Source organism: Aspergillus chevalieri, chromosome 3 (assembly GCF_016861735.1).
Source record: "Aspergillus chevalieri M1 DNA, chromosome 3, nearly complete sequence".
NCBI lineage: Eukaryota > Fungi > Ascomycota > Eurotiomycetes > Eurotiales > Aspergillaceae > Aspergillus > Aspergillus chevalieri.
The window spans coordinates 2,334,997-2,357,699 of NC_057364.1; the positions used below are offsets into that span (position 1 = coordinate 2,334,997).

Genomic DNA, 22,703 nt, shown 5'->3' on the forward strand with positions numbered 1-22,703 from the left:
AAGTATAAAGGCAAACAAAATATATCCAAAATCATGAAAAAAAGAAATGTCTCGCAGTGAATGAATGCCAAAAGTTGCCAATATCGGCCAGGGCAGGGCTGAACAGAGGAGGTTGAAAAAGAGAAGCGAAGCAACCCAAGAGAATTTAATCGCGCTCCGACAGAAGGTCAAGAGAGACTTGGATCTGCTCGCTTGGGTCCGCCCACAGTAGTAGTATGGGGTACTACACTATCGAGAAGTAAGAAAAAAGAAAATGTTTGTTTTGACCCCGCGAACAGCGAAGACGACGCCAGGAATGTGGTCGACAGGCTGGATTGGAGAGGGTTTCTCTCTGATGTTCTTAAATGGACATCATTCTTGCGGGTTACTGAGTATGTGATGTTACTGCTACTCTACTCTACTCCACGGTGTGGATGCTGTTCAATCCCAGCACACAAACACTGTGTGTGTGCTATAATAATGTTCTCTGTTTCTAGAAGGAATTATAATTGACCTGATCTATCCCTATCATAATCACATTTGTATAATTCCAACCCATCGATCTGAATTGTTTTGATCATGTTTTGATTTTGCATCAATGCTTACCTCATCTTGCGGATGCTACATACAGCCAATCAAAGCTTCGAATCTGACGGGAGCTAACTGGGTGGGGTAGCACGCTCAACTACTATTGGCCGTTCCCGTTGGCACGACTACCGACCGCACATGATATCACCTGACTGCTGAGTCAGCCGCTTTCATGCGAGTCAAGGCGATCAAAACGAGCAAAGATACTTGTAGGCTCGGAGGATGATTATATGATATCTGGTGATTTATCTTTAGTTTTTCTGTTTCTTCTCTTCGGTTGTTGACTTGAGATACCCTTTGCTGTACCGCTCCGGTTCTCATCGTGTACGTTGGTTTTTCGTCAATTCCATATTGCAACTGCCCAGAGAATAATGGTGCATTAATTTCGTCTTTACTCTGTCTCCTTCCCCCAGTATGCCCTTGATCATGGACCACGGCATCAATGTGGACGATTTGTTTGGCGAGTCCGGCTCTCTCGAGCTGGGTTTGTCCCCAACGGCCCCTAAAGGCCTAGCGCAACGGCTAGATGAGATGCGCTTATTAGGATGTTGCCAGTATGTGATTACGGTACTTGTATAGCTATTTATATGAATCCACTGACATCGTATAGGAAAATTGCTTGGTCACGGCTCGGGTGCATCGCGTACATCTCCCAAGACGGCCTAACGGTCAATGTCCGCTATCTTCACTGTCAACCCTCTGATGGCAGATGGTGTCTCAGCAAGGATACGCCTTTATTTCCGGTCACTGAGGCCCATGGCAGTCATCCACTGGTCCATATATGCTGGAATGAGAGCGGTTCGGAATTGGCTGTCGTGGACTCGTCGGGACGCGTATCAATCTATTCCATCTCCATAGCCCTCAATAGCATCGCTGGCCAGCGCCAGGCAGCTTTCGACCCTGATGATGAGATAAACCAGGTTGTTGGGATGATGTGGTTGAACACGCAGCGTTCGGTATGTTGCCTTCTCTCATTCCCCTTGGCCGTGTATTGACATGTCAGGTCCACGCATTTCTCCAAGCGGCCAAGGTAAATGGGCGTTGGGCATATTCTCCTTTTCGCCGTCGGCCAATCGGCCCTTTTCATCCGGCAAATAAAGCAGCTCTGGTTTGCGTGACCAGATCCGGTTTGATCAAGCTGCTGTACCAGAACCCCGATAGTCGGTGGGCAGAGATTTCTGCGGAGTTGAAGAATACCAGCTACTCTGACAGGCTTCTGACCCATGCTTCTCTGGTAGCAACCCAAGGTAGCGAACCCGCTCCCCTTGATACGCAGTAGGACTAACAACGCAAAGCCGGTATCATTGTCACCACGCATTCGGTATGCCAGAAGATTTGTGTCTATCGCGTCCACGTCTCCTGGAACCCTCCTCAATGGGATCCAAGTACACCTAAACAATCGAATCTCTTTCCAGTACCAAGTTTCCGTTTTGCACATGGCAACGTCGAAACGCCTAGTGGAATTTGGAACACATATCGCAACACAGGCGAAAATGAAGAAGCAACATCGTCAACCAATTCCATTTACGCCCTGATGCACTTGGAAATTATTCCTGGTGCCGTCGATAACCCAGCAGGCTCCACGGCAAATCCTTGGATCCTTGCTGTCTATTCGAACCCTCTCGCTGCCACCCCTCATCACACGGGGCAAAATGGCTCTGCTAGTATCATTGTCCGATGGCAATTGGAAGCAGCTTCACAAAATCTTCATCCCAAGTTTGACGAGGTGGTGTCGAAAAAGAACCACAATGCTCAGGTTAAGGTATGTCTTTCAGTAATTCGATTCACGGGATCGATTGCTCACTATGGCAGCCGAAAATGGAACTACGTCGGCTCGAAGACATCCATTTCAATAAATATGTGATTTCAGTTGACCAAGCAGAGCATGGCACCGTGCTGGCTATTACCTACGATGACAGTTCAATAACTTTCTACGATCCGAAGACAATGGCTGTATTCAATGGAACAGATGATAACTCGACAGTGACATGTTTAACCCAAGCGGGATTCCATTCTCCTCCGGAGGTTTCAGGCCTCCAGATCAGCTTCTCTCCCAGTGCCTGTGCTGCTGTCATGCTAGACAGCGAGGGGCAAACACAACTACGGCTCGTGGAACATTCTTACGGGGCAGAAAACGGTCTCTTTGATGAGAGTAGGTTTATTTCATTGGATTTATCGATCTAGACTAACAATCTTCAGGCAAGTTCTCTGCAGCCATTGCAGCGCTTACACTGGCGTTTTGTCGGGGTTGTGGGAGTGATATCAACACGGATGATATACTAATGCTTGTCATGCGCCAGCTCTCATCTGGTCAGTTTTATACCTCCTTCTCACAACCTCCCATCTAACGACCTGCAGAGGCTCAAACCACGTTTCTCAACGAAGTGTACCGCGCACTACCCATCAACTGCAACTTCACCGTGGAGCAAGACAAACTCATGAACCACCCTTACATCCCCCGTTGTCTAAGCCTTCAAGCCGCGTTGGGGTTCAGAGATAGATATAAGCCACGAATTTTCACATCCGCCGTCCCTTGGGCGATTCTGCATCTTCGCCATGGGGCTGTTCTGTTTGCTTATTTCTTCCAGTACATCAAGAGTACTCAGACAGACCCTCATGATTCGGGTAAGTTTGTGTCACTGAGCTTACCATGCAATATGCTAATATTTGCAGACGTACTGCGGATGGTCCTGGGTAATACCAGATGGGTCCTCGATTTCTCCCAATACATCTTAAACGAAGTCTTCGACCTAGCAGATGAATTCGAAAGCGTTCTCTCCGACCAAGAGGCCTTCACCCAGAAGCGTAAGTACCACTTCCTTACTTACATTTCCCGTTCTATCCCTCTGACAAGATGCTAGTAAAAACAACAACCTCCCTTCCCCTCATAATCCTTCTCTCCAGCATGTCCCGCACCTTCCTTCGCTTCATCTGCCGCGGCCTCCGCGGCGTGCACTCGGGCTACAACCCCTCCGCCGCAAACCTCGTCGGCGACTCCCGCATCTACTACTCCGAAACCTGCCACCTCCTCGATGCCTCCCCCGTGCGCATCGACGTCTACGAGAAGTTCCTGGCGGGCGTCGATTCTGCTGTCCGGCATGCGTACCACGGCGCTGGTTTCGGAGATACAGAGCGGCCAGGGCCGGAGAAAGAGTTACTTGTTAATGCGCGGATTCCGCCTGTTCTTGTGAATGCAGTTTCGGCGATTTTTAGATCGGTCGTTCCCGCAGTGAGGGGCGAGGTTGATCGGTTGGCGGTTTATTTGGGTGATTATACGTGGTTGGGTGTTGGGGATGATAAGCGGACGGAGGTGTACAGGCGGACGAGGGATGTTGATATCCTCAAGAAGATCCCGTTGCGGGCTGTTGTTGCGGACGTTGGGTCTGGGGCAAACAACACTTCTACGGCTACCAACGACAACAATAAGGCCGGCGCCGGACAGCGCATTCGTCGCTGCATTCGATGCTGTGAGATCTCGAGCGATACGCACCCGCCACGGTCTTTGCCTGCGTTCCAGATGATTGCAAGGCTGGGCTTGTTGCGCTCGTGTATTTGTGGGGGGATGTGGGCATTGGAGGCCCGGTCGCCGGCTGGTCAGTTGGATGGTTCGCCGGCGCCGGGGTCGGGGTTGCAGGCTGAGCTAAGGACGCCGGGGTTGATGCAGGGGTCTTGATGCATGGGTATATTGATTGATTGATAGATAGATATTATTGTGGTTTAATCGAGTATGGTTTTAATATTGGGTTTGGGTGTTCTTTCGCGTAGGAAAAAGTAGTCGGGAGGCTATTCATTACTCATTCAGGAAGCTTCATTCAAGATCGATTTGCATCCCTACGATACAGAAATCATGTCCTTTTTGTATGCTGAAAAAAGAAACTTTGTTGAAACCGACCCACGCAAGGTCTAAGTCAACTCGTCATTCTACTAACGACTTGTTCCCGTAACTCCAAGATTCGCTCCCATCTTTTATTTAAGCCTGTGCGAAAAAAAAAAAAAAAAACCATCAGCCATGTCCCATCACACACCAGTTTTACCCAAGCGATATTCATCCAGAAAGACCGGTCATACCTTAATGGCGTACTTCCGCTGGGGGAAGTGGATCTCCTTCTTGCGCTGCTTCTCGGTCTTCTTGGCGGCCTCGTTCTTGGTGAGTCTGCGGCGCAGGGCACGGGTGTACTTGGGTCTGAGGTCGAGAGGGAGGAACTTCTTGTTCTTGTAGAACAAGCGGAGCTGGGCGCGCTGGTTGAGGTTGATGACGGTGAGAACGCGAGCGATCGACTTGCGAACGTCGTGGCTGTAAATTCAGTTAGTATTTCTTCGGTTTGTTGTGTGTGCATTTGTGAATTTTGCGATTGGGATGTAGAGTCGTTGTCGATTCCTTTTCCTCCTCTTGTATGTTTCGCCTCGTGCGACCGGGTTCGTGATCGGGGTAAAAACGTGAAAACTGGGATCGGGATAACACGCACATTCTCTGGGTCTTCGAGGAGGCACCGCCAGCGATCTTCTGGACACGGAGCTGGTTGAGCTCGGTCTTCAACTCCTCCAGCTGGTTGGTGAGATCATCCTTGCTCTTTCCCCAGAGCTGACCAGTCTTGACCTTTGTCGACTACCAACACGCAAACTCGTCAGTTTTCGATCGTGAAAAATTCATCGTAAATTCATCCAAAAATATCTCCTCGCATAGAGAACTGCTGGAATAACAACAGGCGAACATACCATGGTGGGCGGCTTCAAATCGAGTCGTACGGGTTGTCGAGACGAGAATTGAAGATGGGCCGGATCAAATTGGGGGATTGCCTTTCGTTGTGGGACTAGGGCTTTTTTTTCTGCTTTTCCGTTTCGTGTGGCCGCCTTAAGCGGGCACGTGATATTATGTGGCTGGTGGCACTAGCCACAATGTCTGTGTCTCCGCTTTTTGACTTACATAACATCATCTGTTCCGATGGGTTGCGGGCCGAGATAGGCAATGTCGTTGTTGGCTTGTTGTCAGTACCTAGCTGGTCTAGCTGTCCTTCTTCACATTTTATCTTTTCTTCTGTGCTTTGTGATTACTCTCGTCTTAATCGGATAATCTGACCGTATGGCTTCTTCTACTGGAACTGGGTGGGCTCAGCTCCGGCAGCAAGCCCGCTCGCTTGAGACGCAGGTGTGTACAGGATGCCATGAATGAGGAATACAGAGATGCTAATTAGATGACACAGACAGAAAGCCTCTTCCATACATACGCCCAATATGCCTCCATGACCAAACCCCCACCAACCCCTGCAGAAGAAGAACTCCGCCTAGAGTCGCAGCTCAAAGACCTTCTCCAGAGAGTACGCACTCTGCATAGTATACCAATCATCGAGAGAGAGATGGACAGAGGCTAACAGCACGCAGAGAGAGACCCTAATTGCCCAACTTTCCCGCCTTCTAGACTCCGAAGCAACCCTCACCTCCTCCGCTCTCAAACAAAACAACCTCACCCGCCACCGCGAAGTCCTGCAGGACCACCGCCGCGAACTAAACCGCCTCACCTCCGCCATCGCCGAGTCCCGCGACCGCGCAAACCTCCTCTCCAACGTCCGCTCCGACATCGACGCCTACCGCGCCTCCAACCCCGCCGCTGCAGAGGCGGACTACATGCTCGAGGAGCGGGGGCGGATCGATCAGAGCCATACCATGATGGATGGGGTGTTGAGTCAGGCGTACGCGATTAATGAGAATTTTGGGCTGCAGAGAGAGACTCTGGCGAGTATTAATCGGAGAATTGTGGGGGCTGCGAGTAAGGTTCCTGGGGTGAATCATTTGATTGGGAAGATTGGGTCGAAGAGGAGGAGGGATGCGATTATTTTGGGCGCGTTTATTGGGTTTTGTTTTTTGATGTTGTTGATTTTTAGATGAGCGGCATTGTGGCTTGTTCGTTTTTCTCTTTCGTGCATTTTCTTGATTGGCATGGGCTTGTTTATATGGGTCAGGCGTTCGAACGGAGTATCGTTACTCGAACACATACTTAATACTGCTGTGGATGGGCGTGGTTTCTCGTTATACACGTCTATGCTATTGTACATACCAAACTAATTATACAATGACCCTGGGTTTGGCCTTTTCTGCGGCCCTCCAAGTCTCTGTCGGCATATTGGATTCCTTGCTTATCCTCCTCTCTTCGAGTAATCTCTTGACACCATTGTTCAAAGCATCAATCTCCGGTCTCTGAGCAGGACCACTTCCAGCCCACCGAATGCGACAGTTCTCATCCAACAGATAAACATACCCAACCTTGCTGTTCATCATGCCAATGCTCTCCTTGATCCCATCAGTAACCCCCTTCCTCACCAAGAAATACCGCTCATGCTGCTCCTTCGCAAACTTGCCCCTCATCTGCCACATAAACATTCTCACCAACCACGCCTTGAGCCTATTCTCTTCCAGATTGATATCAACCTTCTGCGCAACTTCCACACCCCCCTTCACACCATTCAATATCTCATAAAGACCCGGGTTGTGCTTCTCACTGGTGAAAGTAGCAACCTGAGTCTCGGCCCAGACACTCGAAAACACATTCACGATGGAGATCCGGCCGCGGAAGAGCGACGTCGTGTTTTGCGGCTGTTTGGGGGAGGCGAGCGTGATGCCGAACATATTGGGGAAGTAGAGGGCTTTATCGCGTTTGAAGAGACGGAGGTTCGAGAGGAAGGTTTTGCCTTCATGGTAGCGCATGTTGGTCCATTCGCGGAAGTAGGGCTTTGCGACTTGTTTTGTCCTGTACGTCATTGGGATTAGATCGTATCACATCGTGATTGGACGAGACGGGATGGGGACATACAATTCCTTCCGCCGCTCGATGTGTCTATCGTAGCTGACAAAGTCATCTCGTCGTTGTCTGAGGGTCCGTTCGTCAAGGCCGGTGTTTTGGCCTTCTTGAGGTGGGATCACGGAACCGATTGGGCGGTCCAGGGCGCGGGGGGTGTAGTCCTGTTCATTGGGTTTGGTTGGTTGCGATGGAGAGGGGTTCTGGTTGAATTGGACTCGATCAGACGGCTTTGAGGGAGTAGACTCGTTGCTGTTGTTCTGACTCGGGCTCGAGTAGTAGCGTAGCGATAACCTCGAACGGAGAAGAGCAGCGGCGGCAGGATTGCGGAATTGACAACTGAGACAGCGGCTCCCTTGCAAAGGAGAACACCCCGACAAACGCGAGAGAGATAACGAGCGCTTCCACATGTTGACCGGAGTGATTGATGACTTCCCCGCTGGTCCTTCCGTGATGTTTTCAACTACGACGTTATCACCTTCCCTATCAGCATGGTCCCGTGACTTCGCGCCGTTCCATGGTTTCCCCCTGCCCTTACTGTGGTACATTAAGACGTTCACAACTCGACCACATCTTACATTACCATTATTCATTTTCTAGGCAACAGGCCGCACAGGATTATCCATGGCTGACCAAATCTTACTGTCAAACTTCAGACAACCCAGCAAATGGGGGAAGCGACGACTCAGAATACTAATAAAGAGGCCTTTTTCAAAGGACTCGAGGAGTTGGATGATTTGATGGGTAACGATAATGATAACGAGGCTGGTGATGGTGATGACTTTGCTCGCCTTATAAGTTTTTCGAGAAGAGGTGTGGAATATTTGGACTCTACGCCTTCGTTCGTGGCTACTTCTTCGTCGTCTTCAGCGGGTTTGGAACTCTCCTACACGAATACCGTGCCCGAGTCTTCGTTTAAGAGTCAAACGGCATCTAGGACAGACGAGATGGTGTCGACGGCGAAGAGACCACCGCCGTTGAAGACCGTAAAGACAACAGGGACTCTGTCCGAGGGGAAACAGGAGGGCCCTCCTTGTAAGAGAAGGCGGACATATGCCGCCAGGACTGTGCCGGAACAGCAGCAGATCTTCAGAGGTCTTGTATTCTGTTAGTCCTTTCCCTGACTCGTGGTTAGTGAGAAAATGAGGAACTAACAGGCGTTTAGTCTTCTTCCCCAACAGCGATGTGTCTCCCGTACGACGTCTGCGGATCCAGCGTGCGCAGGAATACGGTGCCTTCTGGGCTAGGTCATGGGATAAGAATGTGACGCATGTGATTGTCGACAAAGGACTGAAGTATGAGGACGTCCTTCGTCATATGGAGCTGGACATTTTTCCGGCTACTATCGCCCTGGTGGATGAAGGCTATCCTGCTGAGTGTATCAAATTTCGATGTGTGCTAAATCCTGCGCAGTCGCGGTTTCGTGTCAGTGGGTTCCCATTGCCATCTGTGGCTAAAGAGCCATCTTTCGAGGTCGAGGAATCGTCAGGTGGTTCTCTGCCGCTCAAGCCGCCAAAGGGGCAACTGCAACATACCCCGACAGAGTCAGAGCAAATGTCGAGTGGTCAAGCTAATCAACCAGTTCAGGGACAGCAAATTGAGCCAGAGTCGGCCAATGTGCCCGCTAAAGAAGGTCCCACTCGTGAACGCGATGCCCTAGATGATATCATCGAGGAAACTAAAACCACGAAGGACCTGGTGAGTTAACCGATCATTGTTTTATTACTTTAACTGACGATTGCAGCCTTTGGACGAGTTAGAACCTGGAGAGGAAAATACAGATGCAGCAGATTCATCAGAGGGGTCCGAATTTGAGGCAGAAGAAAGAAGAAAAATGTCCTCGCAAAAGCCGGACCCAGTGGTAGAATCATGGCAGCAACGATTCGCGTGCATGCAGAAACACGAAGTGAATTCGGACTCCAAGAGCCCTAACAGCCGAACGATCGAGGTCTTGCAGCAAATGCTCGATTACTACGAGAGAACCGCAGACCACTGGCGAGTGATTGCCTATCGCAAGGCAATCAGTGCTCTTCGTAGACAACCCAAGAGGATTGTAACACGAACACAAGCTAGGGCGATTACGGGAATCGGACCACGGCTGGCAGACAAGATCGAGGAAATTGTTTTCACGAATCGGTTACGTCGCTTAGAGAATGCCAACTGTTCACCGGAGGACTTGATTCTCCAGAAGTTTCTGGGAGTGTACGGCGCTGGTGTTTCTCAAGCATCCCGATGGGTCGCTCAAGGGTTCAAGACGCTTGACGACTTGAAAGCGAAAGCGACCTTGACTAAGTTGCAACGGGTTGGAGTCGACCACTATGATGATTTCGCGCAACGTATTTCACGGAAGGAAGTCGAAGCACATGGTGCCATCGTCCAAAAAGCCGTCCACAAGGCCGATCCCAACATGCAAGCCATAATCAGTGGATCATATCGACGGGGAGCCGCCAACTCGGGAGACATCGACATGCTAATCACTAGACCCGACGCAACGATCGAGCAGATCCGCACCCTGATGATGGAAGCCGTAGTCCCGGATCTATTCCAGCAGGGATTTCTTCAAGTCAACTTAGCTAGCACGTCGCGCGGGGATGGATCTAAATGGCACGGAGCGTCCGCGCTACCCGGCAGCCCGATCTGGCGACGCATTGATCTCCTCTTCGTGCCTGGATCCCAGATCGGAGCGGCGCTGATCTACTTCACAGGCAACGACATATTCAACCGCAGTATGCGTCTCTTGGCTAGTAAGAAGGACATGCTTCTTAACCAACGAGGGCTGTATGCATATGTGTTGCGTGGGGAGCAGCGGAAGAAGTTGTTAGAGGGACGGTTGGTTGAGGGACGGGATGAACGACGCATCTTTGAGTTGTTGGGAGTGCCTTGGCGGCCTCCGGAGCATCGTATTTGCTGAAATGTTGATTCTGGAGACGTGGGGCAAGATATGAGCCTACTATTGCTAGATCTAGAATCGCTAATGCAAGATATTTGTTCGGTGACGGGAGTGCAGATAGAATTGTAGATGTGTGTTCATACAGGCGAGTGGAAGCCCACAATGCATAACTTACTATTTTTTTTTTTTTTGAATAGAATAAAAATGAATAATATCATAAGAAAATGAGAAAATGATATTGTTATCTTGTCTCTGTAGAGTGAGTAGATTGCAGTGGAAGAGCGGTCTCTTGCCTATTGTAGCGATAGCTGAGTAGTAAGAGCTGTAGTACAGTCGAGCTCGTCAGTGATCTCTCCTTCCTTCTTCTTCCTCTTATCATCATCCTCATCTTCAACACTCACCATCGTCCATTCTTCTCTCATTCCATCTACTCTTCGTATATTTCTAACCATCTCTGGTTAATCTACTCTGACCGATCTCATCACCGCCTTTTGTGCGGTGAAGCTCATCGCAGCAAGCCCGCCTTTGCCTTGTTCCAGACCGCCCACTGTCGGCGTGTTTTTGCCATCCTTCGACGTAACGGGCGTTCGTCTCATCTTTCGTGGTGACCAGAGGATCAATTACGCTACTATTTTGTTGTGGTCTAGAATATAAGAGACCGGGAAAGAGAAATTGATCTCTGCCAGCTGCAAGAATTGCGCAAGTGGTGCGTTTTCCTCGCCGTGTGGCTGCCACACCCTTTTTTTTGCCATCGAGTTTCGACCACCCCCCCTCTCTACCAATTCTGGTCGTGATTCTTGCGGCAGTATTATTGATTCTGCCACGATCCCTACAAGTGCTATACTAACCCTAGATTTAAGGAGCAGGATTGCTTTGGATTCTGCTACTCGACTCTCCGTTTTCTCAGTGGTTTCGCCTTTGCGCATTACGTGTTAGTTCCTCGGTTTCGCACAAAACAATAATAATACAACAACACGACGCCACAATCCTCTCTCTTCCACCGCATCGATAAACACCTCCATTAAATCACCCGCAATGGGTCGCAAACCGAACCAGCTTATCCTCGAGTTTTTCATTCGCGGCCAGAAGCTCGAGGACGCCAGTAACCGCTACCAACACACATGCAAGGCCTGCGGCGAGAAATTCCCCAAAGGTCGCATCGATAGCTTAACCAACCATCTGGTCAAGAAATGTCAGGCCATTCCCCTCCGTGACCGGCAACGCGTCCTGCTACGACTCCATGAACTCCCCGACCTGGCCGACGGCGATCCAAACAAAGATCCGAACCTGGCAAGGGCGGCCAAGGGCAAGGGTGTTGACGATCTGCCTTTCACCACCCGTCAGAACTTTGATGGTCTGAACGTGTTGGCTGAGGCATCGAGGCAGGTGGGCGCGTCCGATCATGGTAAACGGGGTCAGGGGGGTAATAATGGCAACAATGGGGGGAACAACAATGGGACTCCCGCATACACTCAGTCCACTGTCGGGGGTAAGACTGTTGTCGTCGATCCAGCGCTCGAGGCAGAGGGCTTCCAGGGTAATGCGATTCAGCCTGATAATCTTGAAGAGGACATTAAACCACAAAGTAAGTTGGCTAGTTGATTGTCGCGTCTGCGTTGTGGACTTGGCTAACAAACAACAGTCCCAGACTCCCCGCAACCCAGCGCGTCCGGCATTCCCGCTCTCCCCAATACCTCGCAAGACCAACCGTCCTCCGCATCCCCTCAATTGGGTGAGACGTCATTGACACCCGATCCTGGGGCGAATGCTCGCCAGTCGCAATTGTCGATGATTGCCGCGTCGGCCAGTGAGATGGTCCCACAGGGCTTATCATTGGACCACGACGGTGCAGGTCTTGGAGAGGGTCTTTCCAGACTACCGCCTTGGAACCAACAGCTCTCTACCCACGAACAGCTCCTCTTCGAAAGCCTTCAAGAACACGATCCCTCGTTGACCGCTGCCACGCAGCGGGCCGCCACTTTCCCTCGTCCGATTGCTATGAACCCGAGCTCCCAGGCCAAGGGGTTCGTTAATGAATTCGGTAACTCGACCAAACCGTCAAAACCCAAGGTGCGCGGGCGATTTTCTGCGGCTCGTCGTAGGGAGGTTCAGGAGGTTAGGAAACGGGGTGCTTGCATCCGTTGTCGTATGCTTAAGAAGCCAGTATGTTTATTCCGATGGGAGTTGCGGTACAATGTGCTCACTGACTTGTTTAGTGCTCCGGTGACAGCCCGTGTACCACTTGCGCCAGCGTTGAAAGCGCGCGTCTTTGGAAGCATCCCTGCATCAGGACTCGTATTGCTGAAGAATTCGAACTTTACAACGCAAGTACGTTTTCTCCTGCCTCTCTGTCTTCGAGACGTTAACTAACTGTTATAGACCTGCACGCGACTCTTGCCTACCATGACGTGAGCAGTATCCGAAATCAAGTTAAGTTCGAGCACTATGCTGGTCGCATCGAAGTGACGCATTTTGAAGAGAGCATGATCTTTGTCACATTTAGTGGTCTCCAAGGGCACAAGCCGTCCGTGTCAGCATTGGACCCGCAGCTTCAAGGCCTTGGAGAAGACCAATTTCAGGGGCCTTTGCACGAGCTGCATCTACTCGACAGTGATGCAGATGACCTGCCGGGCAAGCTTGAAATGTACATTAAAAAGACTGCTCCGTTCTTCTACGAGCGAGAAGCGTCCGATTTTATGAAGCCTACTCTGCTGCTGGCCTCAGAGTTGAGCCAAGTGAAGAAGGTATGTCGAGTTTGTCGGTAAGGAAAAACAGAAACTGACTTTGATAGGACACTCTCCTGGAACGTGTGCTTGAGCTCTGGGTTGCAACACACATCCTGGTCGACTCTGAACTCCGTTGGAAGACATACTGCAACCCCACTCTGCCGCCAACCTCGATGCACTCTCTTGCACAACCATCCGACGACGGACGTATGCCGATTGACGAGATCACCAACGCAGAATCGTATTCGCTTCTATGCAGCCAGCTACGCGCAGCGACAGAAAAGCGCGCCTCGCAGCTCAGCAAGTCCGTGATGAACGACCTCGAGCGCAGACTCCTTCAGCGCCAGCAAAGCGGCTGGTTCGAAACTTTCCTGGTGGCCCTTATCCTTCTGAACTGCGTGGAGCGGGCTTGTTGGCTCTTCCGTTCCTGGGACGATGAAGCCTTTACGCAACGTTGGCCACTGGACAAGCGCCCTCCATACTATTCCAACCAAGGCGACCGCTTCTCGGACATTCTGCATATGTTGCTGAAGATGCGCAGTTTGCCGCCAAAGGCAACTCCACGACCGGACACGGGGTTTTTGAAGGCTGTGGATGGTAGTGATGAGAACGCTGCGAGATGGTTTGAGATGGTTCAAGTTTCTCGTAAGTCACCACTTCCTCGTTAATCGCAGCCAGCGTATGCTAACTGACTTATTAGCCATCTACCTTGAACAACGACAAGCTGCCATGTTCGATCCGAATGACTCGCGGTCATTTGATTTGCGATATGGGGCGAAATTGCTGCCACCGGCTAATATTTATGCATGATGTCGTTACTCTTTAGCTTAAAGATACTGAATGATCGTGACGATTTGATTCAGCAGGAACGTTTCTTTAGGTTCTTTGTGAAAAGGAGGTAGTTGTCTTTAGCAGTTGATGCTTATGCTGCGGCCTTAATAATATCCACGTTTTGGTTCCAATGTAGTATCCTTGCCATTCCAACCCATCTGGTCTAAAACAGCGTACAACACAAATACGAACACAGAGTACACTACCACTCACTCTTTCCCCTAGAACTACCAGGCGCAGTAGTAGCAGGCGTACCACCTCCCCAACCGCCTCCCCCTCCAGCACTAGCACCAGCTCCTCCCACCTCGGACGGACTCCTCGCCCAATCCCGCACATCCCAATCAGAAGCCCCGCTAGCAGTGCGTCCACGTCCGCCTCTATTGCGATTGCCGTTGCCGTTTGGGTTATTCGCGCTCACGAGATCAGCGGGCCAGGCATGATTCGCAAACTCAGATGCAGCGTTGTTGTTGCTGTTGTTATCTCTGACAGGGCTACTGGGAGGTGCACCCCAGGCATCATTGCCACCACTGTTATTGTTGTTAGTGCTCGAAGAAGAGTTGTTATTGTCTCCCCAGGCGGAGTTCGAGTTCCCATTCTGATCATTACTGTTGCTGTTGTCTGTATCGTTGTTGTTATCGTTATCGCCCCAACCCCCTGCGTTCGACTTCTGGTCCTCAGGTTTATCGCCCCACGGCGAGGAAGAGGAACCGTTGTTATTATCGTCGGATTTCGCCTTGGGTGGGGGACGCTTCTCGAGAACCACATAGAAGTGGCGGAAGTCGTTTGCTGTCCAGCTCATTAGGTATTCACTATCCGTCGTCATCATCACCTATTAGCACAACCTATCCAAACCAGACTATCCAAATGAAGAGGAATGGAAATTTTTGACGCAACGTAATCTGTACACAGGGAGGGAGAACATACAACCCCCCAAAAACATCCTGGTTCGCACGCATCGCCTCGGTAACCGCGACCAACAACAGCGGCGCAACGACGAGCGTCTTGCCTTGCGTTTGGGACTTGATGAGCGGGGAGGTCGCAGAGATTGGGAGGCCGGTTTCGTTGAGGAGGTGGAAGAGATCGGGAGATTCTTTGCGGAAGATTAGGAGGAGGGTTTGTGCTTGGGATTGTTCCTGGGAGGGTTAGTTGGTTGGTGCTGGACTGGGATTGGGGGAGATGTGGCTTACGGTCATTTTGGTGGGTAGAGTAATGCTGACCTGGGGGTGTAGGGAGGAGACAGAGAAGATAGAGAGGGGAGAAAGTAGCAGAAGGGCGTTTGTGGGAATACTAAAGTAGGGCTGTGAATATCAAGTCTATCAAACCGAACAAAGACAAAGAAACACGCTGCAATCCATTAGGTCATTACCATTAACCATGCATACCCATTAATCAAACAAAAGCCAACAATCATCATCGTCATCATATGTATACAAGTGTATCAACTGCAGAATATAACAAAGTAGAAATAAGCAATGCCCAGCGCAAAGACACACATCAACCCGCCAACGAAGCCACCGAATCCCTCGGTCCACCACTGCTATTCAACGGATCCCGCACCTGCTCCAGCACAACAGCGTAGTACTTGCCTTCTTCCGAGGTATCGTGGTATGGTCCTGCAGACATGATCGCCCTACATCACTTTCCATTAGCACCCCGCTATACCCCCCGCATATATGCCGAGCACGCATCCTGCGGACAGAAGGCAAGGAAAACGCACCACCCCTTAAACTTAGGCTGATTGAAAATCTCCGTAAAAGCGCGCAGAATCCGTAACGGCAGTTCGAGGATCGAGGGTAACTCGGGGCCGGGGCCGCAGATCGGGAGACCCAGTTTGTTGACGGGGAGATAGATGAGTTCGGAGGGGTTCTGGGGGTTGCGGGCTTCTTGGAAGATGAGGAGGCGGCGGGATGACATTTTGTTCTTTTGCTTTGCAGATTTTGGTTTATCGGAGAATGGAGGAGGGGTGGTGGGTGTTGCGCTGCGTTGCGGTTCGAGAGGATTGGTATGTAGGTGGAGTTGGTGTGCAGATTCAATGTACGTCCTATTGATAAGATCAATTATTCGGGCGCGTGGACTCGGTATGCGCTCGCTTATCGACAAAGAGCAACAATGCGCAGATGCGATGCTGAAGATGTGACGAGGGGACCGCGTGTGTTCGCGTGTCGCGTCTAATCCACGTGTGGTGGGGTGATCAGCTTGCCGTTTCGGGTATTATCACTACACCAACACATAGTAGACAGATTCGACATCGTTTATATATATATCGATTTATATCAGTAGACATTACATCTTATATATGTAAACCAACGTCCAAAGACATCAAAAGGGTATCATCAATCAATCCATCCCACAACAGCAACCAAAATCAAACGAAAATATTCCAAAGAGACAAGTAAAATCAAGCATCCAACTCCCCATCCAGAACCCTCCTCGCTGCATCAAGTCTCCTTCTCAGCACCCTTACTGTCTTCTCGTCCGGCTCTGGGCCCGTTGTGATATTCTGCAGATCCATACACACATTCCCCAGACTCTGGAATAGCTGTTCCAGCAACCGTTCATCGTCGTTGTTCAGCCCCGTATTCGGCTCTATAGGCGAGTAGGGACTGCTCGAGGCTGCGCGCACCGTCGAGACAAGTGACGAGGCGAGAGCCGTTGGTGTTGCGGACCCCGTGGTTGCAGAGTCGGAGCGCGCAGGTGGTGGCTCCAGGGAGCCTGTTGAGGTGGGGATGTGGCCGCTGATGCGGCCGGGGGGTTCGCGGCGGGTGGCTTTTGGGGTTCCCATTTCTTCTTCTGGGAGGGCGTCAGGGTCAGGGAAGTCTTCGTCGTTGGGGGAGTAGCGGTGGCGGGCGCGGAGTTCTGTACAGTTAGTTATGGTCAATCTGGGCGGGGAGATGTTAAAGGGGCTTACCATCGTTAAACTTCCGGTCCCAGTACAGAACACCGTTGAAATCACCCTCCTCTGCGGCAGTAGCAAAAGTAGCATCGGTAGACACCGATGCTCCACTGTTTGCGCGCGAATGTCTCGTAGAACGGTTGTGTACCGGCCGTGTAGTTTCAACAGACGAATTGGAGATATTGCTGGCACGACGCAGTTTCGAGCGCGAATAGTTACCCAGTGCACTATGCAGGATGAAATGCTCGTAGTCGAACGCATCCTCGCGTTCCTCATGAGGCGTCGCGTCAGGATTAGGAGCCCCAGGGAAACCCTCCAAAGGATCGTCCAGATCATCGTCCAGAGGTTCGCGTAGAATCTCGTCCAGTGCCTCGCGGTCGATTTCGGTGTCGTCAGAATCGTCGAATTCACCCTCTTCTGCGTCTTGATAGAGGCTCTCGGTGGAAGGTTGTTCGCTGATCTGGGGGCTCGTGTCGGTCTTCTTGGATTCGTTTGCAGTTACTGGCTCATCGCTCTCAACAGTACGCGGCGACTGGCTCTTAGAGCTAGGCGTCTTCTGGCTCACTTCCCGAGCACTCTCGGACGATAAACGAGAACCCGTCGGATTGGGGCTCAAATGACCGCGCCGGTCTTTATATTCCATAGCACGCGCATACCACGACTCCGCATCTGTGAGAGGACTTGGCGTCCGCAGACTCTGCAGACTGCGACGACGGAGACCATCCTCCTGCGCCTTCACTTTCAACGATGAGATCTTGATGTGAAGGCCCTTCATCTGGTCCTGGAGATCGCGCACTTGGAGCTGCGACTGCGTGCGCGAAGGTGGATCTGCGGGATAGACCGAGTTGAAGTCGTCTATGTTGTTGATCTTAGTTTGGTTTTCTCCGTCTGATACAATGCCCAGTCCTGTCGGAGATGTCGGTGTGCTTTGCTTCGAGCGCGAGCTGTTGCTGTTGAGGGCTGGCGAGCTTCGGTGTTGTTGCATTGAGGGTGTGGAGGCCCGATGGGTGAGATATGCCCTTGTTGGTTCATAGCGGAATGACCTGTCGTCCCGAGACAGGGTGGTCGATCCCATTGCACTAACGGAACGCGAGATGCCATTGGCTTCGGTGGTAGAAGTGTTCTGTCCCGACGGGAGGTTGGTCTCGCTTAGTACTCGGGAATGCCGATTACCGGCTGCATCTTGGTAGGTGCTATACATCGGACGAGGACGAAGGGCAGCGGAAGCTTGGCGATCTGAATTGGATATAGTGCGATACAGCCCGCCTACCGGCTGGCCAAGTCCCAACTGGGGTGAAGGCGACGCCGACGCTGACATTGACGGGGATCGCATGGACGAACGGGCTCTGGTGAGGTTGCCCTCCATGAGCTGGACATATTAGTCACTGCAATTCCATGCAAGATAGTCCAGTACATACCGTAAGTCTTTTCTTCGCATTATCCAGAATCCTCTCCGCCTCACTGCTCAGTATCACCGATGAGAATTCCTCCCCTGGCGCGCCCCCCTCAGCAACCGGCGCAAGCGGTGTACCACCCCGGCCATTCGCATTCGGGTTAATCATATCGTTCACACCCATATGCAACGAATGCACTTTCCCAGGAACCGCCTTCTGATCCGACCCTTGCCACTGTTGCGACGACTGACCACCACCATTGACCGTCACACTCTCCTCTCCCGTCCGATTTCGCATCGCCGGAGAACCAGCCATCCCCCGCCAGTCTTGCCCCGTAGAAGGCGCGTTCACCGGAAACCGGCCAGTCCGCGACGACGACCGCGGAGGTGGTACAGGCCCCGGCCCATCCTCTTCCCCAATATCTGACAAGCGGTGGCCCGTGTGACGCGAAAAGTTCTTCTTCGAAGCGGATCGAGTATTGCCAGTATTGGCGAGGGAATAGGCGACGCCAACGGAAGAAGACGCGCCGCCGACGGCCAGGTGATTATCATTATCATTATCATTATTTGGATTAAGTGTATTATCATTGTTATTTGTATATCCATAGAACGCCTGCAGATGCGACAGAGAGGGGAGATTGAACGGCGGAGACGGGGTTTGGGATTCGCGCTCGCCTTCGTTCTCGGGCAGGATCATATCGGGGTTCGTCAATGTTGGCGATGGAGGAATCGCCGGAGATTGACGGTGGCCATCGTCAGTGGGCGTGGCCGCCATAATGCTTGTCGTTTGTCTTCAGTTGGTATGCTGTGTCAAGCGAAGTGCGGGTTTTTTTAGCCGGGGCGGGTTGAAGAAAAGGAGACAGTCCAATTGCGAAAACGACGGAGAGGGACAAAACGGCGGACGTTAGAATGGAGCCATTGGCATTTATCTAGAATTATTAGTGTGAACGGGCTTCCTATTCCCTTTTGAAGCGGCATTTGGCGTCTGGCGGTGTTATGAGCACCCGAAGGGGATATAAATGTATCCCCCTGTTCCTGAAACTATTCCTCTTTGGGAAGCGCACAACTTCCCATCTCCACGTGACTCCGAACTACGGCTTATTTAGTGGGGCTGTCGCTTCTGATTGGTTGGGTTCTGTCCATCTTTATTTTCCCCTTTGATACTTGATACGGAGCACGTGCAGTGACACATCTCATCCTACATGTACAGATGTCTTGACTCGTGCTCATTGTGATGTCTCATTGTCGCGCAGAAAGTCAGCTGCTTTTAGCTCTTAAATGACAGATCAAGAAAAAGATTTGGTTTGTCACGTGCCGTGCGGAGGGCCCTATACCTACCTCCTTCCATGGAGAATACCCAATGTAGTTAAGAGCAATGACGGTGCAAGCTTATTGAACTGGCACGGACCAATGAATAGTTAGGCATAAGGATGCCTTGGCAATACGGTCTCTAAAGTCCTAAAGAAACAGGTTATCATGTTTATAATAGTCGTGCGGAGTGTTTGATCATATTCAGTTGAACTGGTATTTGAGAACAACATCATTTGCAAAATGCTGATCTGGTCATGGGTAGTCGGATTATGATATCGAGATGATGAAGTAGATGGCATATCTCAGAAATCGTTGGCTATTGTTGGCTGTGGAAGTGAAAGTCTGCCATTGTGGCTGCAGGCCTACAAGTGGAGGTTATGAGGCTAGGGCTAAGATAAGGAACTGCGGTTTCTGTATATTCAACCCATGGATACCCAAATTAGATCCGCAAAACAATAATCTATTGTCGGGCCGCTACTCAGGGGAAATAATGACTTTCGTATATCCCCATATAGACACAATTAAACTTCTCTTGTGGGCCCTCGGGACGTTTGTTATTTTTATCTTGGATTTTACATGCGTTTTGCGGAGCGACAGTCGTACAGCAATACAGAGTATAGATATCGATTCGAACACTGGTATCAGATGTACAAGCGAATTATGCCGAACAAGTTGAAAATTGAAATGACTTTTTCCTGGCCGCAAACCAAATCTGTACAAAGCCCTATCTAGGGCCAAACATCACAAGAGAAACAATATACCAATAAAATCGCTCAAATGCACATGTCTATTAAACCTTCTCCAGCAACAACTTCGCCCCGCTACTCGTGGGACCAGCCTTGCCCTTCTTTCCACCCTTGCCTGCCTCAGCTGCGGCATCGACAATGACCTTCTCCAACGCCTTCTTGTTCTTCTTTAGTGTCTTGAGGAGTTCGTTCTTCTTCTCGAACTCGTCTGACTCTGCCAATGCCACGACCACGAACACGTTCGAGCCAGTGGCCCATGTCATGATCTCGTCCTGGATCTGCTCGTACAGGTATGTGTGGAAGTTGAGCGCAGGCTGGACCTTCTCGACCGTCTTGGTCGCGGCGTTGAAGCGACCGCCTTGTACGAGGGACTTGAGCAGTCGTCCCACGAACGGTGAGTCCTTGGTGTCGGAGCGCGACTTGGCGGCTTCGGCGACGGCGGTCAAGGCGGCGGTCTTGTCGCCGTCAGCGTCGAAGAGGACCTCGGAGAGGAGCTGGCAGCCGAAACTTGTTTCGAGGAGGGAGTCTGCGCGGGCGGTGATCAGTTCGAGGAGTGTTGGCGAGGCTGCCTTGACGAGTTCTTGTCGGCGGACTTCGGGATCCTTCTTCGAGGTCTCCTTGCGGACCTCGCGGATTTCCTTGAGGGCTTCCGAGGTTGAATCTGGGAGGAGCCACTTGACGCGGTCACCGGCGAATGGGAAGAGGATGGGGATACGACCCGTCAGGTCATTCACCTGGTACATCAGCTCTTCATTTCTAGTCTCCGCGTCGTCGTTCTGGTTCAGCAGCTCGGTGAAGAATGTCTTTGCGGTAAGCTTGGTATCGTCGATCACTTCAAAGGCTGTCAGGATGACAGTATGCCCGTGAAGGTCACTGGCCATCATCTTGACCGTATCTCTGAAGTTCCTGATCAAAAGCTTTCGGTCCTTTGCGTTCGATTGCGCCAGAGCAAGGCACAACAACCGCGATCCGGACTTGGTAAAAGCCAAGTTCTTGACTAGATCACCCTCTTCGTCACCCTTGAGCAGCTCGATGAATTCGCTGGCATCGGTGCTGCCCGTCTTCGTGTTCAGGAAATATTGCAACATCGCATCGTGCAGCATCGTGAATCCCGTACTCTGCTTCTGCACCAGCTGGTTGATCAGTTCGTGCAGGAAGTGCATCACCGGCGATCGCTTCTCCGGGTTCTTTGTGAGGATCTCGGATAGGTCTGCGGAGGGGACTGCGCTCTTATCTCTGAAAATCGCAAACTCCGGCCCGTACCATTCCCTAAGCAGATTGGCCTTCTGGTCCTTGGTCGCGACTTGTCTGTAGATATCATCCAGAATCCAAGAGCCCTCGGGGTGCCGAATAAGACGCTTGACGTGACCATAGAACTCGGGGATGATAATATCCCGGATCTCGGTATCTCCGTGCACAATCAACTTTCCAATCAAGAACTTGGCGTACCGGCTCTGTGCCAGCTCGACGTAGCTACCTTTCAGTTCACGTGCAATCTGCTTCCGTTGTTCGGTGTTTGCGTACTTCAAGGCGGTTTGGATGACACGGACCGAGTCGTGCTTGAAAACGAAATCCTTCACGCGACCACCGATGATACTGTAGAGTTCTGCGATAAGCTTCTTCCGCTCTTCGAGTGGAACATGCGACTTGCGACGTAGGCGTTCCCAGAGTTGTTTGGATCGGGCGATGATGTCGGAGTTGGGTTTGGCGGCTTTGCGCTCTTGCTGGAGGGCTTTTTGTTTCGCATGCGATTCGCGCGAGTTGTTGTCTAGAGAATCGCAAACTCGTTAGCCATATATCCATAACTTGGGATACGATGCTAGCATACTCTTTTCAGGCTCCGATGCTTTCCCATTCGACTGTGAGCCAGCCTTGGGCTTCTTTTCTTCTTCCTCATCCTCGGAATCTTCTTCCTCCTCTTCGTCATCGTCGCCACCCTCATCACTCAATCCACCCATATCAATATCCTCATTCTCATCCTTCTCACCCTCAAAGTCCGAAAGATCGTCGATATCAAATTCATCCTCATCTTCTTCTTCTTCAGACTCCTCCACCTTCTTCTTGTTCTTCCCATTCTTCTTATCTGTCTTTCCAGACTCGGCGGGATCCTTCTTCTTCAAGTCAGGCTTAGAAACCGCCTTTTTCACAGGCGCGGCCGCTTTCGTCTTCTGCGGAGCGACATCGCCTCCCTTCACTTTTGTCCGCTTGCCATTGCGCTCGTCTTTGGTGTCCACAGCGCGCTTCAAACCGGCCATTTTAATTCGGTTGGTTTGCGTCTGATATTTGGTTATTCCGGTGTGAATAACTGCCCAGTAATTTTTTGGCTGCAATTTCTTTTTTACTGCCGGGGAAGTTTTTTTCTGCAGGGCGGTGAGTTTGGTGTTTGCACTGTTTGCGGCGTCTATCGTGATAAGCGTCCTGAAAGGGTAATCAAATCAGGGCCTCTCGCGTCGTTCTTATGAACTAGAAGAAAGGGTGGCCGATCTACAATGCGTTAGATGGTAGGATTATTCACTATGGTGGCCATGGCACTGGCTGGACATTAGAGTGCCATCA

At 51.1% G+C, this 22,703-nt stretch overlaps 10 protein-coding genes across 10 annotated transcripts; 4 read left to right on the plus strand and 6 right to left on the minus strand.

Annotated features, from left to right (window-relative positions):
- Positions 1–981: 981 nt before the first annotated feature.
- On the plus strand, positions 982–4,240 carry SIN4 (mediator of RNA polymerase II transcription subunit 16; the record flags this gene model as incomplete). The annotated part of the gene is made up of 9 exons (XM_043277478.1): positions 982–1,121; positions 1,178–1,523; positions 1,571–1,814; positions 1,863–2,329; positions 2,380–2,719; positions 2,767–2,877; positions 2,926–3,192; positions 3,241–3,372; positions 3,429–4,240. 9 exons carry the CDS (start codon positions 982–984, stop codon positions 4,238–4,240), a joined length of 2,859 nt encoding a protein of 952 aa, XP_043135353.1.
- Positions 4,241–4,537: 297 nt separating this feature from the next.
- On the minus strand, positions 4,538–5,286 carry RPL35 (60S ribosomal protein uL29; the record flags this gene model as incomplete). Its single annotated transcript, XM_043277479.1, has 4 exons — positions 4,538–4,543; positions 4,636–4,861; positions 5,034–5,173; positions 5,284–5,286. 4 exons carry the CDS (start codon positions 5,284–5,286, stop codon positions 4,538–4,540), a joined length of 375 nt encoding a protein of 124 aa, XP_043135354.1.
- A 361-nt stretch (positions 5,287–5,647) lies between these two features.
- On the plus strand, positions 5,648–6,450 carry ACHE_30820S (putative vesicle transport v-SNARE protein Gos1; the record flags this gene model as incomplete). Its single annotated transcript, XM_043277480.1, has 3 exons — positions 5,648–5,713; positions 5,769–5,882; positions 5,947–6,450. The coding sequence occupies 3 exons, from the start codon at positions 5,648–5,650 to the stop codon at positions 6,448–6,450; spliced, it is 684 nt and encodes a 227-aa protein (XP_043135355.1).
- A 177-nt stretch (positions 6,451–6,627) lies between these two features.
- On the minus strand, positions 6,628–7,905 carry ATP10 (mitochondrial ATPase complex subunit ATP10; the record flags this gene model as incomplete). Its single annotated transcript, XM_043277481.1, has 2 exons — positions 6,628–7,309; positions 7,373–7,905. 2 exons carry the CDS (start codon positions 7,903–7,905, stop codon positions 6,628–6,630), a joined length of 1,215 nt encoding a protein of 404 aa, XP_043135356.1.
- Positions 7,906–8,025: 120 nt separating this feature from the next.
- ACHE_30822S (DNA-directed DNA polymerase IV) lies at positions 8,026–10,268 on the plus strand (the record flags this gene model as incomplete). The annotated part of the gene is made up of 3 exons (XM_043277482.1): positions 8,026–8,464; positions 8,523–9,055; positions 9,102–10,268. The coding sequence occupies 3 exons, from the start codon at positions 8,026–8,028 to the stop codon at positions 10,266–10,268; spliced, it is 2,139 nt and encodes a 712-aa protein (XP_043135357.1).
- A 1,014-nt stretch (positions 10,269–11,282) lies between these two features.
- ACHE_30823S (uncharacterized protein) lies at positions 11,283–13,783 on the plus strand (the record flags this gene model as incomplete). The annotated part of the gene is made up of 6 exons (XM_043277483.1): positions 11,283–11,832; positions 11,890–12,410; positions 12,464–12,575; positions 12,627–12,991; positions 13,039–13,618; positions 13,674–13,783. The coding sequence occupies 6 exons, from the start codon at positions 11,283–11,285 to the stop codon at positions 13,781–13,783; spliced, it is 2,238 nt and encodes a 745-aa protein (XP_043135358.1).
- A 223-nt stretch (positions 13,784–14,006) lies between these two features.
- ACHE_30824A (uncharacterized protein) lies at positions 14,007–14,997 on the minus strand (the record flags this gene model as incomplete). The annotated part of the gene is made up of 3 exons (XM_043277484.1): positions 14,007–14,613; positions 14,729–14,937; positions 14,992–14,997. The coding sequence occupies 3 exons, from the start codon at positions 14,995–14,997 to the stop codon at positions 14,007–14,009; spliced, it is 822 nt and encodes a 273-aa protein (XP_043135359.1).
- Positions 14,998–15,298: 301 nt separating this feature from the next.
- ACHE_30825A (uncharacterized protein) lies at positions 15,299–15,718 on the minus strand (the record flags this gene model as incomplete). Its single annotated transcript, XM_043277485.1, has 2 exons — positions 15,299–15,434; positions 15,522–15,718. 2 exons carry the CDS (start codon positions 15,716–15,718, stop codon positions 15,299–15,301), a joined length of 333 nt encoding a protein of 110 aa, XP_043135360.1.
- A 484-nt stretch (positions 15,719–16,202) lies between these two features.
- Positions 16,203–18,865, minus strand: ACHE_30826A (uncharacterized protein; the record flags this gene model as incomplete). Its single annotated transcript, XM_043277487.1, has 3 exons — positions 16,203–16,660; positions 16,713–18,066; positions 18,116–18,865. The coding sequence occupies 3 exons, from the start codon at positions 18,863–18,865 to the stop codon at positions 16,203–16,205; spliced, it is 2,562 nt and encodes an 853-aa protein (XP_043135361.1).
- A 1,326-nt stretch (positions 18,866–20,191) lies between these two features.
- On the minus strand, positions 20,192–22,402 carry PUF6 (uncharacterized protein; the record flags this gene model as incomplete). Its single annotated transcript, XM_043277488.1, has 2 exons — positions 20,192–21,915; positions 21,976–22,402. 2 exons carry the CDS (start codon positions 22,400–22,402, stop codon positions 20,192–20,194), a joined length of 2,151 nt encoding a protein of 716 aa, XP_043135362.1.
- Positions 22,403–22,703: the final 301 nt, after the last annotated feature.